The following is a 15,853-nucleotide window of genomic DNA, read 5'->3' on the forward strand; positions in this document are numbered from 1 at the left end:
ACATATTTCTACCGATCTGTCAATCAAAATTTTAAAGCTCCCGTTCTCCAGCCCCGCGTCTAAACTGACAATGCAGAGGTTTAATTTTAATAAGATAAAAAGCAGCTGTCAAGCGCCCAAAATATTTCTCATGGTTAATGGCATTTTATTTGATTATATAATCCGAACAATTATTTAAAATATGTTTTCACCTGGTGGGTGACAGAGGAAGACGATATTTTCTTCAACTGCCTGCAAGCAAGAGTTTTCAATGAGCTAGCTAACACAGCTAGCTAATGAACGTTAGTTAGCTAACAGCTAGCTAGCTCCTTTTAGTTTGCTGCACCACCACAACAACACGCATTGTGACCGACCAAGGTTATAACCAGATGGTGTTTTTGTTTCTAACAATAGGCCAAGGGCATACATGTTTAAAAATAAATATATATATATGCATAGCTGATATTCCCTCTGTCACTCATGGGGAGGGGGATATTATATTGTAGATAATTAGAGTGATAAGGTTAACATTATCCCACATTGAAGTTTAAATACCCGAGTAGGCTACTCTGTCTTGATACTGTTCAATTATTTGCGACACTGATTGACAACCTGCAATTTTCTGTGACTGATACAATACGTAACAGTTACTTGCTTAGTAAATAACTACTATCATGTAGCTAACGTTAGATATAACGTTACCCAAATCCTAATGATAATTTGTGAATTTTCTGACGCAATATTATCTTGAAGAAAAATCACGATTTTCATGCTGAATTGTCTCTGTCAGATAGAGAATCGTATAAAACGGGCGTGTTCGGTCACAGAGCTACAGTATCAGTTAACTGGGCTGAATGACTTCCTTATTCCGGAGCTACGGTAGCGAGGATGTAGTTTACCTTTTGCAATCGAATGTGTGTAGAACTTCGGAGTAACTGCTCTTCAAATACTTGGAAAAACGGTCAGTAAGATTGACTCAATTACATTCTAGTAATAAAAGGTAATTACTAGAGATACATTGTTGTCATGTATCTTATTTTGTTGAAACAATGTGTTAAAACCCGTATACTGTTACCACTGAGATTGATGTTAAATTAAAAACTGCCAAAAGTCACGACAAAAAAAATATCCTAAACTGAATTGATTTCAAAAACTGTATACCCAAATAATGTATAAAGGAAGTCCTTTTGCATTCCTTGATTCTACCTATCTGTCACTTCTTTTTAAATTAGAGTCTTTAAAGCCATGCTTTGAATGTGACAGCACAATGAAATGGCTGTGAATTCACATTCACTATCAGAAGGATACAATAATACTTTCTTTACTTCTTTCGTTGACAGGGTGGCTTCTAGTCACACAACGTCTGCATTGCTTGTCAGCAGGAATATTGCACTTTAGAAGAGGGATGGAATCAAAAAGAGAAGGGAAGGACAAGTTCTTCATAGTGACACGGGGGAAGGCGAGAAAAGGGTTTGCAAGAGGATGTATCGGCCGTGTGGAGGCAGAGATGCAGAAGGGAGAGCTGATGGGACTGTTGTACGGAGGTGGCAGCAGTGGGGGTAACCCTAAGAGTGGGGGCATGGTGAAAATGGAGGACACATACCCCCTCACCTGCCACCAGGCCCAGCTGCTGCTCTTCGTGTCCCCCTCCAGCAAACGCCTGGAGCTCCTGTGTAACCCCCAGCTTTTTTTGGCTATCTGTGTGCTGTCTCAGGATGACCTGGTGGTAGTTAAGCACAAGAAGGGTCACCAACCAGGGCTGGTTAGGAACATAATGCTGATCGGTAAGAAGGAGAACCAAGGAGACCTGCTGATGCTGGGCTTTGAGGTTGAGTTTGTGGTGAGTATGCAACTTATATAAATCTGGTATCTGGTATGTCCATATCAGCATAGACACTGCCATAGAGAAAGTTGAATAACTTTGAGCATTTTGCCCAATGTATAAGCAAATAATCAGGAATTTCTACTGTCTTTGATCCTCTCATCGATAATTGAAAAATGTAGCCTAATGATTGCACAGTATGACATACACTGTAAACTGTACAAGTCAAGTACACCTGAACCTCTCATTGATTTACATGAGTTTCAGGAAGTGACAGCAGGAGACAAGAATGTCTCTCACACTGCGATCACACCGTCAGTGTCATTGCATTTTGGTACACCAGAAGTACGTTAGTTTCCAATGGAACGCTGCATTTGCCTTGCAGCATTGCTTTGCAGAGGCAGTTGCAGTGCATTCTGTATGGTCCATATTTGGATTTATCAAACGTATGCGTCAAACTGTATGCGTAGACAGCTTGACAGAAATGGTAGCAGAAGGTTGTTTTACTGTTTTACTTTTGTTACACACATATCCAGATGATGCTGTGTACCATTTTTGCACAATGACACTGTAGGTGTAAACAAGGCATCAGGGGAAGATCCATAATGTTATCGGATTAGTTACAGTACATAACTTTTACGTAACATCTGAAACTTAATAACACTGAGGAATTTGCAGTTGTTCAAATGCATTTTGTTGTATTTCTGGCTTACCAGTAACAATTCTCAGCATTGCTACTGTATAGGGATTGTGTTTACTTGATCTATTTTTTTCCTTTCCATTTCAGCAAGACTCTAATCAAACAGTGTCATCTAAGAAGCCCGCCACTCTTCCCCTGTTCAGTGCAGCAGACATTGTCCAGGTTGTCCCAGCGTACTCTGTAGGCCTTGGCCCTAGCTGGAAAGACAGTCATTCAGAGGGTCAGTAGTGCATGTTTACTTGCTGGTGTTCAATCCCCATGCATTGTCATTGATCAGTAAGCAAGCTCATAGGCCTACGTGCATTTATTTACAAAATATGACACATTTACCTGGCTTTTCCAGTCTTTAAACCCATTACATACTTTACTTGTTTTCTTGTAAGGAAAGAATATCAGCTTTCAGAACCCAGTGGCTTTGGGCTCTCATTTCAAACGTGCTTTTCACAGACATAATTCTTTGAACGGTTATCATCATTTTAGGACTTGCTGCGCATTGGGGTACCTGCAAGCAAAATACCCCTCCACCCGCCTCCCCCTTATCAGAAAGAAATGCTAAAATATAAGTGCTACACGTTATTGGACGGCAATGAGCAGCACCTGTGGCTAGACAGTGGGCAAAGTGCGGTTCCTTGTACAGAACTGGTAAAACTGGCCCAGGTGCTCTGGAATGTAGCAGCAGAGATCATCACATGCTCTGAGCTCTCTACATACCTCTTATGGAGATAGACATGTTTACCACAGATCAGTCTCATGACATGGGTCTTGTGACAAGGACAGAAACCATGTGATCCGTCATTCTTACCCCTCTTCAACTTCTTCTCCCCCAGGTCTTAAAAGAAAAGCGGGGTCACGTATCAGCTCCATGCCTAATATGGGATCTTGTGGACGACAAGTGAGAGATGTAGACCAGAGTGTCACCCCACCCGAAAGCCTGTCACACCACACTTTTGATGTGGGATCCCTGGTGGAGGTAACGTCCAACACTGGGATCACTGTATATGGGGTAATCCAGTGGATGGGAGTCCTTTCAGAAAATAAAATTGACTGGGCAGGAATTGAGCTGGTGAGTGTAATGTGAACTGTTTAAGCAATGTTATTGAGCTTACCTATTATTCTCCTTTCTGAGATTTCAATATCTCAATCAGATTTGATTCCTCAGCAACTCTTTTGCCATCAGGATTATGAGGTGAATAATTGCTCAGATGGGACGTATGGAGGCCAGCGGTATTTCACTTGTAAAGGGGGCAGGGCCCTATTTTTGCCCCTAACAAAGTGCAGTCCAGATGGAAGGTTCCTATGTCTCCGCTCTGAAAAGGAGACATTCAAAGCCACAAATATCCTCCCAGGTTAGACACTACTTGTATAGGTCCTTCCTAACACTAACACATGCAGAAACAGTGTCGATAATCTCAGGTTGTGCCATTGTAATAATAGCCTTATAAGCATTGGTTTGCAGCCCACACCTCAAATCAAAGTTTATTTGTCACATGCGCTGAATACAATAGGTGTAGACCTTACAGTGAAATGCTTACTTACAGGATCTAACCAATAGTGTAAAAAAGGTATTAGGTGAACAATCGGTAGGTAAAGGAATAAAACAACAGTAGACAACAGTGAAAAGGCAGGCTATATACAGTAGCGAGGCTATAAAAGTAGAGTGGCTACATACAGACAACGGTTAGTCAGGCTGATTGAGGTAGTATGTACAATGGGGCAAAAAAGTATTTAGTCAGCCACCAATTGTGCCAAAAGTTCTCCCACTTAAAAATATGAGAGAGGCCTGTAATATCCATCATAGGTACACTTCAACTATGACAGACAAAATGAGGAAATAAAATCCAGAAAATCACATTGTAGGATTTTTAATGAATTTATTTGCATAATATGGTGGAAAATAAGTATTTGGTCACCTACAAACAAGCAAGATTTCTGGCTCTCACAGACCTGTAACTTCTTCTTTAAGAGGCTCCTCTGTCCTCCACTCATTACCTGTATTAATGGCACCTGTTTGAACTTGTTATCAGTATAAAAGACACCTGTCCACAACCTCAAACAGTCACAATCCAAACTCCACTATGGCCAAGACCAAAGAACTGTCAAAGGACACCAGAAACAAAATTGTAGACCTGCACCAGGCTGGGAAGACTGAATATGCAATAGGTAAGCAGCTTGGTTTGAAGAAATCAACTGTGGGAGCAATTATTAGGAAATGGAAGATATACAAGACCACTGATAATCTCCCTCGATCTGGGGCTCCACGCAAGATCTCACCCCGTGGGGTCAAAATGATCACAAGAATGATCACAAAAATCCCAAGAACCACACGAGGGGACCTGGTGAATGACCTGCAGAGAGCTGGGACCAAAGTAACAAAGCCTACCATCAGTAACACACTACGCCGCCAGGGACTCAAATCCTGCAGTGCCAGACGTGTCCCCCTGCTTAAGCCAGTACATGTCCAGGCCCGTCTGAAGTTTGCTGGAGAGCATTTGGATGATCCAGAAGAAGATTGGGAGAATGTCATATGGTCAGATGAAACCAAAATAGAACTTTTTGGTAAAAACTGAACTCGTCATGTTTGGAGGACAAAGAATGCTGAGTTGCATCCAAAGAACACCATACCTACTGTGAAGCATGGGGGTGGAAACATCATGCTTTGGGGCTGTTTTTCTGCAAATGGACCAGGACGACTCATCCGTGTAAAGGAAAGAATGAATGGGGCCATGTATTGTGAGATTTTGAGTGAAAACCTCCTTCCATCAGCAAGGGCATTGAAGATGAAACGTGGCTGGGTCTTTCAGCATGACAATGATCCCAAACGCACCGCCCGGGCAACGAAGGAGTGGCTTCGTAAGAAGCATTTCAAGGTCCTGGAGTGGCCGAGCCAGTCTCCAGATCTCAATCCCATAGAAAATCTTTGGAGGGAGTTGAAAGTCCGTGTTGCCCAGCAACAGCCCCAAAACATCACTGCTCTAAAGGAGATCTGCATGGAGGAATGGGCCAAAATACCAGCAACAGTGTGTGAACCTTGTGAAGACTTACAGAAAACGTTTGACCTCTGTTATTGCCAACAAAGGGTATATAACCAAGTATTGAGAAACTTTTGTTATTGACCAAATACTTATTTTCCACCATAATTTGCAAATAAATTCATTAAAAATCCTACTGTTTTTTCTAATTTTGTCTGTCATAGTTGAAGTGTACCTATGATGAAAATTACAGGCCTCATCTTTTTAAGTAGGAGAACTTGCACAATTGGTGGCTGACTAAATACGTTTTTGCCCCACTGTACATGTAGATATGGTTAAAGTGACTATGCATATATGATGAACAGAGAGTAGCAGTAGCGTAAAAGAGGGGTTGGCAGGTGGTAGGTGGGACACAATGCAGACAGCCCAGTTAGCCACTGTATGGGAGCACTGGTTGGTCTGCCCAATTGCGGTAGTATGTACATGAATGTATAATTAAAGTGAATATGCATATGTGATAAACGGAGAGTAGCAGCAGTGTAAAAAGAGTGGTTGGAGGGGCCTCCCAGGTGGCGCAGTGGTCTAAGGCACTGCATTCGAGCCCTGTTGCAGCCGGCCGCGACAGGGAGGCCCATGGGGCAGCGCACAATTGGCCTAGCGTCGTCCGGGTTAGGGAGGGTTTTGGCCGGTAGGGATAGCCTTGTCTCATCGCGCACTAGCGACTCCTGTGGCGGGCCGGGCGCAGTGTGCGCTGACCAGGTCGCTAGGTGTACGGTGTTTCCTCCGACACATTGGTGCGGCTGGCTTCCCGGTTGGATGCACACTGTGTTAAGAAGAATTGTGGCTTGGTTGGGTTGTGTTTCGGAGGACACATGGCTCTCGACCTTCGCCTCTCCCGAGTCCATACGGGAGTTGTAGCGATGAGACAAGACAGTAACTACTAACAATTGGATACCATGAAATTGGGGGTAAAAAAATTATAAAGAGGGGTTGGGGAGAGCACACAATGCAAATAGTCCAGGTAGCCATAAACCATACACACAATGAACCAAACACCCACCAACAGCAGATATAAAGCATTCATCAGTTGGATTTCTATTATCTAAGTGGTACTTCATGTTTTTGTTTGGTTTGCATCAGTTACTCCATTGGAGGAAACCGATGAGAATGTCCCTCCTATCCCTGAGTCGGAAGCCTTGTCTTTGCTCGTGGGCAAGATGAAGGGGATCCAGGGGCACTACAACTCCTGCTACCTTGATGCCACTCTCTTCAGGTAAACTTACTTCCTGTTGCTCATTGTTCCTAACTCATAGTTGTATGACAATTTTACACTGTTGGGCATCATTTTTTGTTAAGCCCAGTTTCTTGTAAGAATGACTTAATGCTGTGCCAGGACCACTGCCAAGCTAACAAAAGTAATACATCTTTCCACAGTCTGTTCAGCTCATCCATGACCCTGGACAGTGTTTGCCACAAACCAGCTGACACAGAACAGAGCATATCTCGCTCTCTGAGGAGAGACATCGTTAACTGTTTGCGCCGGTATAAACATTCTGTACTTTTTTTCTAGATCCTCTTGACCCTCAGGCATGCCTGTATTATCAACTGCTCTTCAAAATAAGGGCGTTATGACATTGTAATCTACCCAGACTGAGAAAGAAAACGCCTTCTCTCAATGCATGTCTGGTATTACTCTGGCACATTGGTAGTGTATGTTCAGGCCCAGTATATGCACTTTATATGAATGTGCATTTCCGTGTGTTGTGTGTATTTGTGTGTGGCCACTGAGAGTGACATTAGTGGGTGTAATCCACAGACAAGGTTTTGTGCCTGCTGAGAGCGTAATGAACTTCCGCAAGCAACTCGGCTGTGACACCTTTGTAACAGAAGAGAAAGGTACTCACACACTTCTCAAAGTGTTGTTTCTATGGGTCTCTCAACATAAATGTGATACCAGCTAAGGGAAATGATGTCTAAATTATCAATTTTGAGTGGCTGCAGTGTCTCTGATTTCTCTTAAATGGTGTTGTCCTGCCTCCCTGCAGACCCTGAAGAGTTCATCACAATCCTTATACAGCGGGTGCTGTGCATGGAGCCATTGCTTAAACTCAGGTTTGAACCAGTCACCTTTCTCTGCTGCTCTATTTAACATCCTGACCCATATCTTTATCTTTCTTGCAGGTTATGCTGTAGGCTACTTATTGCTCCTTGCTTCCCCTCCTCACTCTGCTCATCTCCATTCTAATCGTCTGGACTTTTTTCTGAGTTTCTGTTTGGTCACTCTGCCATGATTGAGTAGCTTAGCTTGATTGTTCTCTGGGTCTCAGATCGAATAACAACACATCTCAGGATGCCTACACATTCCAGATTATTCTGGATAAGGAGCAGGTGACACAGACTCCCACGGTTCAGCAGCTGCTGGATACCTCCTTCCTGTCTTGTGGCCTCAAGTTTGAGGAGGTTGGTGATACTGTGCAAGGTTGTCTAAGGAGTTATGTTTACGAGGCCTTGTAAGCCGCCCACGTTCTTTTTGGAAGGCAATCCCATTGCTCTAATGTTTAATGTTTCTAATATATCCCTCAGATCCCATCCTGTCTCATGGTCCAGATGCCAAGGTTTGGGAAAAAGTACAAGATGTTCCCCCACATCATCCCTTCAACAGAGCTTGACATCACAGATCTTCTGTACAACTGTGAGTTACACCATCAGTCAATGTAATGAAGACTGACAGAGTTTTTTTGCAAAACGCTGGTCACACGTCTGCCACGCATGTAACTATGAATTAAAGGCCATACAGTAAATCCATAAGCATAGCTTGCCATAGTAAACTGTCTTCAGGTTGAGTGACAGCTTCCCACCTTCTTTCTCCCATCAGCCCCCCGAGAGTGCTTCCTCTGTGGGCGTTTGGCAGAGTATGAGTGCTCCCAGTGCCTACAGGACCGCAAGCTCCAGCCAGGAAGAGTCAAACAGTACTGTACTACTTGCAAGACACAGGTAGACACCGTTAAGCAGCATTACTGTTTGATTTACATCTTTTCTACTTGCAAGTGTATTGATTTATTTTTCTATCTTACTGAATCTCCCTCTACTTTCCCTCTTCCCCTCCTCCATCTCCACTTCTCCCTTTGTGACAGGTGCACACTCATCCGTCTCGGAAGGGCCACTGCCCTAGAGCCCTGGCAGTGCCAGCGGAGGTTCCGGCAGATGCCCCTTTACCCAGGCACATGATGCAGTTGTTCGCTGTGCTCTGCATCCACACCAGCCACTATGTGTCTTTTGTGAAGTATGGGCCTGGCCCTCGCTCCTGGCTCTTCTTCGACAGCATGGCGGACAGATGTGGTGAGATTGACCTCAAAGAACACAATTATTTTATAAATAAGAATTTAGTCTATTACCATCACAAGTCTGTTGAAGCACTGTTTATTTTAAAATCTATTCAGTGGATGTGTGTTAATGGCATCGGGTTGGTAAAACAATCTAAAAGGAAGAACATACTACTATTTTAATTTCTCCCGAGGTGCTGAACAAATAATCACGAATGTACAATTGCAGACTGTTCCATGCTTTGTGATGTTATTTGTCTTTCCTGTTCACTAGATATCCAATAACATGCTTTTGTCTCTGAACCTCCTGACTTGATATTGAGATAACACTGCACCATGACATATGTCTAGTCTTATCTATCTTCCACTCTGATAAATAATCATCTGCCCCCTCTACAGGTGATGACCACAGTGGCTACAACATTCCAGAGATCAGGGCTTGTCCCGAGGTGGGTGACTTCCTGTCTCAGTCAGAGGAGGAGCTAGTGTGGGCTGACCCCTCCCAGGCTGGAGAGCCTGTCCGCAGGCTGCTGTGTGACTCCTACATGTGTTTGTACCAGAGCGCATCCATGGCCCTCTACAGATAAAGCCAGCACAAGGCTGAAGTGTACTGAAGAGAACACAGTGTTCTCACAACAGTGCTAAAATAACCTTGGTTTCAGCATCGCCATGACATCAGTTTGTTTTCACAAAAACAAATCACTGATGATTAGTTGAACAACTTAAACTTTAAATGGATGCTTTTATGATAACTGAAATAATCACCAAGGTCTTTTCAAATGTTTTCCTTTGTCAATGTAATTGACCTTTGTTTCAATAAAGGTTGATTGATGAAGTTGGGGTGAGGAAGGGCATTTGAACTATTGGTAATGTTTTATTGTTGCGCATTTCTATGTATACTGTAGATTTATGGAATTGAAGTGGATCTATGACTGCTTGTGGAATTCTGTTGAATGTCAGTGTTTTCCTGCTTTTTTTATGTTGAAGGAATGAAATAATATATACTGTAGTACCTTGTGTTTTATTGACTGAAAAGTTTGAATGAAAAGGGCTTTTAATTTTTTTATTTTACTAGGCAAGTCAGTTAAGAATAAATTCTTATTTTCAATGACGGCCTAGGAACAGTGGGTTAACTGCCTGTTCAGGGGCAGAACGACAGATTTGTACCTTGTCAGCTTGGGGATTTGAACTTACAACCTTCCAGTTACTAGTCCAATGCTCTAACCACTAGGCTACCCTGCCGCCCCAAGCTACCCTGCCCTAAGTTATCCATTCCCAGTTTAATTTGGTTGTAATAATCTGCTTAAAATGATCAAAATGTGCATTTAAACTATTTCAATTGTGCTTCAGTTAAGATTGAATTATGCCCAGAAATCCCCCAGTTCTTAAAAAAACATATTTTGGGTATGGAAGGGAGATAGAGACATGCTGTAGATCAGGGGTCCCCATCTACATTAAGCCACAGGCTGATTTTTAATGAGTGGATGTTTGGGGGCTGAAACAATTATAAATAATTAGTAACCTGCAAATTGACTGAAGAAGCCCAAACAGATATAATATTTGACAAAAACATTGGTTACTTTGGGATACAATCACATTATTGCTCTATTTATGCGTGGGAATACTTGGGAACAGATTTCTTAACTTAAAATCACTTTGATCTGATTTCCTGGTAATTGTACAGTCTTATGTCCAACCATGGAAAACCTTTTTATGAAAATAAATTAAATCAGAACTTGGGGCCAAATAAAATCACTGGGACCGAGCTCCCTGCCATCCAGGACCTCTTTACCAGGCGGTGTCAAAGGAAGGCCTTAAAACGGTCAAAGACTCCAAAGACAGAGACTATTGTCTCTGCTACTGCACAGCCAGCGGTACCAATGCACCAACAGGACCCTGAACAGCTTCTACCCCCAAGTCATAACGCTACTAAATAGTTAATAACCAAATAGCTACCTGGACAATCTGCATGTGACAAATAACATTTGATTCTATGTCAAGGTTTACTCTATGTTGAATTCTTTAAAATAGACATATTTTATTCTCAGTTCATATTTGAAAGTGCTTGGGTTTGCCAAGAGGTAGGCATGGCTGTTGATAAAGCTGCTGGGTAGCTGGTTATGCCTGAATTCTGGCCTGAGTACAACTGTTGATGAGGCCAGGGAAGTTAAAAGGGCTGAGAAGCCCTCTTGTGGATTTGGATTCAATGTCTTGTGGATTCAATGTCTCACACAGTGGAAAAAGTAGTTATGGTATGGGAAGTGATTGTCCTTTAAATAAAACCCCATCTCATTCCAAAATCATGGGCATTAATATGGAATTGGTCTCCCCCTCTGCTGCTTTAACAGCCTCCACTCTTCTGGAAAGGCTTTCCACTAGACGTTGGAAAATTGCTGCGAGGACTTGCTTCCATTCAGCCACAAGAGCATTAGTGAGGCCGGGCACTGATGTTGGGCGATTAGGCCTGACTCATTCCAATTCATCCCAAAGGTGTTCGATGGGTTTGAGGTCAGGGCTCTGTGCAGGCCAGTCAAGTTCTTCCACACCGATCTCAACAAACCATTTCTGTATAGACCTCGCTTTGTGCACGGGGCCATTGTCATACTGACACAGTAAAGGGCCTTCCCCAAATTGTTGCCGCAAAGTTGGAAGCACAGAATCATGAAAAACAGCCCCAGACTATTATTCCTCCTCCGCCAAACTTGACAGTTGGCACTATGCAACGGGGCAGGTAGCATTGTCCTTGTGACGTGGTGGAGTTGGATCCAGGTGCAGAGAATGGACCAGATGAGGAATCAGTGGTTTAGGATAAATGTAAATACTTTACGAAAAATAAGGTAACAGAATGATCACAGTAATACTGAAAAAACAAAAAAACACTAGGACTAGATAACGTACTCAGGCGACACACAGGGCGACCAAAATCAAGCTTCTGCAAACAAGGACAGAAAACACCTATTTTAAATGGGAAATCATAATGAAATTATAAGCAACATCTGAGTAACAAAGAAAGTCTCTGCCGCCATCTGGTGCCCAGAGGAACCATGACAGTACCCCACCCTAGGAGCGGCTCCAGGCTCCAGCCACGGAGTCCTGCCAACCACCACGTAGTCTGTTGAAGTCTCTTACCAGACCCTGATGCAGGATGTCCCGGGCCGGGACCCATACCGCTCCTTAGGATCATAGCTTTCCCAGTCCACCAGGTACTGCAGGTTCCCTTGGACCTGGCGAGCCTCCAACAGATGCCAGACAGTGTAGCAGAGGAGCAGGTGTGGGGGGAGAGAAGGGACTGGTACTTACCAGCTTGAGACAGGAGACATGGAAGGACGGACAGACCCTCATGGGCCTGGGAAGCTGGAGACGATAGGTAACCGGGTTGATGCGACTCAGGATCTTGAAGGGTCCTATGTAGCGAGGAATGTAGCGAGGAGCGAGTTTCTGTGATTCCACCTTTAAGGGAAGATCACAGGTGGACATTCACACCAATTGACCCGGTTGGAGGACCCGAAGAGGTCTTTAGTGATGGCTTGCCTGATGTTGATGTCGGGCAGAGGAGTGGAGCAAAGAGGATGCGCTCTGATCCAGGTGCGACAACATCGTTGAATGAACGCCTCAGCCGATGGCACCCTCACTTTGGCCTCTTGTTCAAGAAACAGGGAGGGGGCGAACCCAAACTGACACTCGAACGGTGACAGTCCAGTGGACGAGTTTGGCAATGTGTTATGAGCATACTGTGCCCAGACGAAGAACCTGCTTCAGTTGCTAGCCTGAGTGGAGACGAAGCAGCGGAGGAACTTCTCTAGCTCTTGGTTGGCCCGCTCAGTTTGCCCATTCAACTGTGGGTGGAACCCCGAGGAGAAACTCATCGATGCCCCCAACAGAGAGTAGGACTTCCAATACCGTGCAACGAACTGGGGCCCCGATCTGAGACAATGTCCTGGGAAAGCCTGTGTAGTCGGAAGACATGGGTAATCATTTGATCAGCTGTCTCCCTCGCTGAAGGCAACTTTGGTAAGACTATGAAATGGGCTGCCTTGGAGAATCGATCGACGACCATCAGGATAGTTGTAAGCCCTTGAGATGGAGGTAGCCCAGTGATAAACACTAGGTGTTAAAGTCAGTTTCCACTCACCTCCTTCCCTGATTCTCACCAGATTGTAAGTGTTGCGGAGATCCAGTTTGGTGAAGAATTGGGCGCCTTGGGCCAACTCCAAGGCAGCGGACATCAGGGGTAGGGGGTAACGATACTTGATCATAATCTGGTTCAGCCCTCTGTAATCGATGCACAGACGCAGGCCTCCATCCTTCTTTCCCATGAAGAAGAAGCCTGCACCAGCTGGGGATGTAGAAGAGCGAATGAATCCTGCCTCCAGCAACTCCCGGATGTAATTGTCCATGACCACTGCTTCAGGGCTTGAGAGGGAGTACAGATGGCCCCGGGGAAGTGTGGAGCCGGGTAGGAGTTCTATAGCACAGTCGTATGGACGATGAGGGGGAGGGTGGCCGCTTGCCTCTTACTGAAAGCCTCCCAGAGGTCAAAGTATTCGGGAGGAAGAGCGGTCTCCAATTGATGCAGGAGGACACAACGAAGCTCTTGGTGGGGGTCTTAGACATTTAGTATAGCAGTCCTTTCCCCAGTCTAGTAAGTGTCCCGTGAACCAGGAGAATAGTGGGTTATGTAGCGCTAGCCAGGGGTACCCTAGAATAAGGGGGTTCTCTGGAGCAGTGATCAAAATAAATCTAAGAGTCTCTGAGTGATTCAGCTCAAGCTGCAGTAGAATGGGCTTGTTCTGATATTCCACCTGGCCTGAGCCAATGGGGTGTCCATCGAGGGCTTGAATCTGCAGAGGGATAGGACATTTCACGCAGGAGATTTGTAGTTCTCTGGCAAAATCTTGATCAATGAAGTAATCTGCGGCCCCGGAGTCCACGAAGGCTTGAATCTGGTGCTGACTGTGGAGGGTTGCGGGGAGTAACAGACGGTGATTGGGTAGCCGGGAGGTAACTGCACAGCTCGTCAGAACCATGACAACCCTGGCATTCACTAAACCCAGATTCGTCCATCGGACTGCCAGATGGTAAAGCGTGATTCACTTCTCCAGAGTCTAATGGCGGCGAGCTTTACACCACTCCAGCCGACTCTGGCATTGCGCATGGGGATCTTAGGCTTGTGTGCTGCTGCTTGGCAACGAAAACCCATTTCATTAAACTCCTAAACAAACAGTTATTGTGCTGACGTTGCTTCTAGAGGCAGTTTGGAACTTAGTAGTGAGTGTTGCAACCAAGGACAAACAATTTTAACGCTCCGCGTGCTTCAGCACTTGGCAGTCCTGTTCTGTGAGCTTGTGTGGCCTACCACTTCGCGGCTGAGCCGTTATTGCTCCTCGATGTTTCCACTTCACAATAACCGCACTTACAGTTGACTGGGGTAGCTTTAGCAGGACAGAAAGGTGACGATCTGACTTGTTGGAAAGGTGGCATCCTATGATGGTGCTTCACTGAGTCACTGAGCTCTCCAGTAACACACTGTAAAATGTTCAATCCAAGAAATAGGCTTATAATATTGATATACCAACTCAGTGGTCTCCACTGTGCACTTTGAATAAGTGTTTTAAATGCACTAGAGTGTCCTCAGACATTGATGGACATTGAATACTGACAAGTATCACAGATGATCTGGCTGGTCATGATAGTTCCATCCTATGGACATTCTCTCAGATACTGGTGGTGGACTGCAGTATTTCCACTAGGGCCAGGACAGCATCAATTGATTTATAAAATCACCATCCCATCTCCTATGGGCTCCACACAGTTGCTTCTGCATTTCAAATTGTCACTGCTAAAGAAAGATATGTTGCAGCTATTTATCTATTCAGTTCTAATGCACAAAGGAACCTCTATCTGATCAAAATGGCCCTTTGGTGTGTGCTGTTTGGTGCTATGTTGCATAGAATTAGGAATTAGAATACTAAAATGGACATAAAAGGTCTTATGACAGTAAAGGTCAGCCATTTTGGTCAGGGAGTTGGTAAACCATGGTCAGCCAGTGTGCTGTGATAAGATTGAATTCAATCAAATCAAATACTTGTCACATGCGCCATATACAGCAGCTGTAGGCCTTACCGTGAAATGCTTACTTACAAGCCCTTAACCAACAATGCAGTTCAAGAAATAGAGTTAAGAAAATATTTACTAAATAAATTAAAGTTTTTAAAAAAGTAACACAATAAAATAACAATAACGAGGCTATATACAGGGGGTACCGGTAACGAGTCAAAGTGCGGGGGTACATGTAGGTAGGGGTAAAGTGACTATGCATAGATAATAAACAGCTAGTAGCAGCAGTGTAAAAACAAAGGAAAGGTGTCAATGTAAATAGTCCAGGTGGCCATTTGATTAATTGTTCAGCAGTCTCATGGCTTGGGGGTAGAAGCTGTTAAGGAGCCTTTTGGACCTAGACATGGTGCTCCGGTACCGCTTGCCATGTAGAAGCAAAGAGAATAGTCTAGGACTTGACCATTTCTTTGGCCTTCCTCTGACACTGCCTAGTATATAGGTCCTGGGTGGCAGGAAGCTTGGCCCCAGTGATGTATTGGGCTGTACACACTACCCTCTGTAGCGCCTTAAGGTCGAATGCCGAGCAGTTGCCATACCAGGCAGTGATGCAACTAGTTTGGATGCTTTCGATGGTGCAGCTGAATAACATTTTGAGGATCTGGGGACCAATGCCAAATCTTTTCAGTCTCCTGAGGGGGAAAAGGCATTGTCATGCCCTCTTCACGACTTTATTGGTGTGTTTGGACCATGATAGTTTGTTGGTGATGTGGACACCAAGGAACTTGAAACTCTCAACCTGCTCCACTACAGCCCCATCAAAGTGAATGGGGGCGTGATCGTCCCCCCTTTTCCTGTAGTCCACGATCATCTCCGTTGTCTTGCTTAATTAAGTTGAGGGAGAGGTTGTTGTCCTGGCACCACACTACCAGGTCTCTGACCTCCTCCCTATAGGCTGTCTCATTGTTGTCGGTGATCAAGCCTACCACCGTTGTGTCATCAGCAA

General features: G+C 44.4%; 1 protein-coding gene across 2 annotated transcripts; it reads left to right on the forward strand.

Annotated features, from left to right (window-relative positions):
* The first annotated feature begins 818 nt into the window (after positions 1-818).
* Positions 819-9,802, forward strand: cyld2 (cylindromatosis (turban tumor syndrome) 2). Of its 2 annotated transcripts, none has more exons than XM_064966642.1 (14): positions 819-979; positions 1,320-1,819; positions 2,589-2,721; positions 3,329-3,564; positions 3,679-3,847; positions 6,611-6,743; positions 6,905-7,012; positions 7,287-7,366; positions 7,516-7,582; positions 7,798-7,930; positions 8,054-8,162; positions 8,346-8,464; positions 8,605-8,809; positions 9,193-9,802. In XM_064966642.1, the coding sequence occupies exons 2-14, from the start codon at positions 1,385-1,387 to the stop codon at positions 9,378-9,380; spliced, it is 2,115 nt and encodes a 704-aa protein (XP_064822714.1). In that variant the 5' UTR covers positions 819-979; positions 1,320-1,384; the 3' UTR covers positions 9,381-9,802. The 2 variants fall into 2 exon arrangements, with proteins under 2 accessions (XP_064822714.1, XP_064822713.1); XM_064966641.1 differs by having other exon boundaries at positions 819-940.
* The last annotated feature ends 6,051 nt before the right edge of the window (positions 9,803-15,853 follow it).

This window comes from Oncorhynchus masou, chromosome 5, assembly GCF_036934945.1.
Source record: "Oncorhynchus masou masou isolate Uvic2021 chromosome 5, UVic_Omas_1.1, whole genome shotgun sequence".
NCBI classification, from domain to species: domain Eukaryota; kingdom Metazoa; phylum Chordata; class Actinopteri; order Salmoniformes; family Salmonidae; genus Oncorhynchus; species Oncorhynchus masou.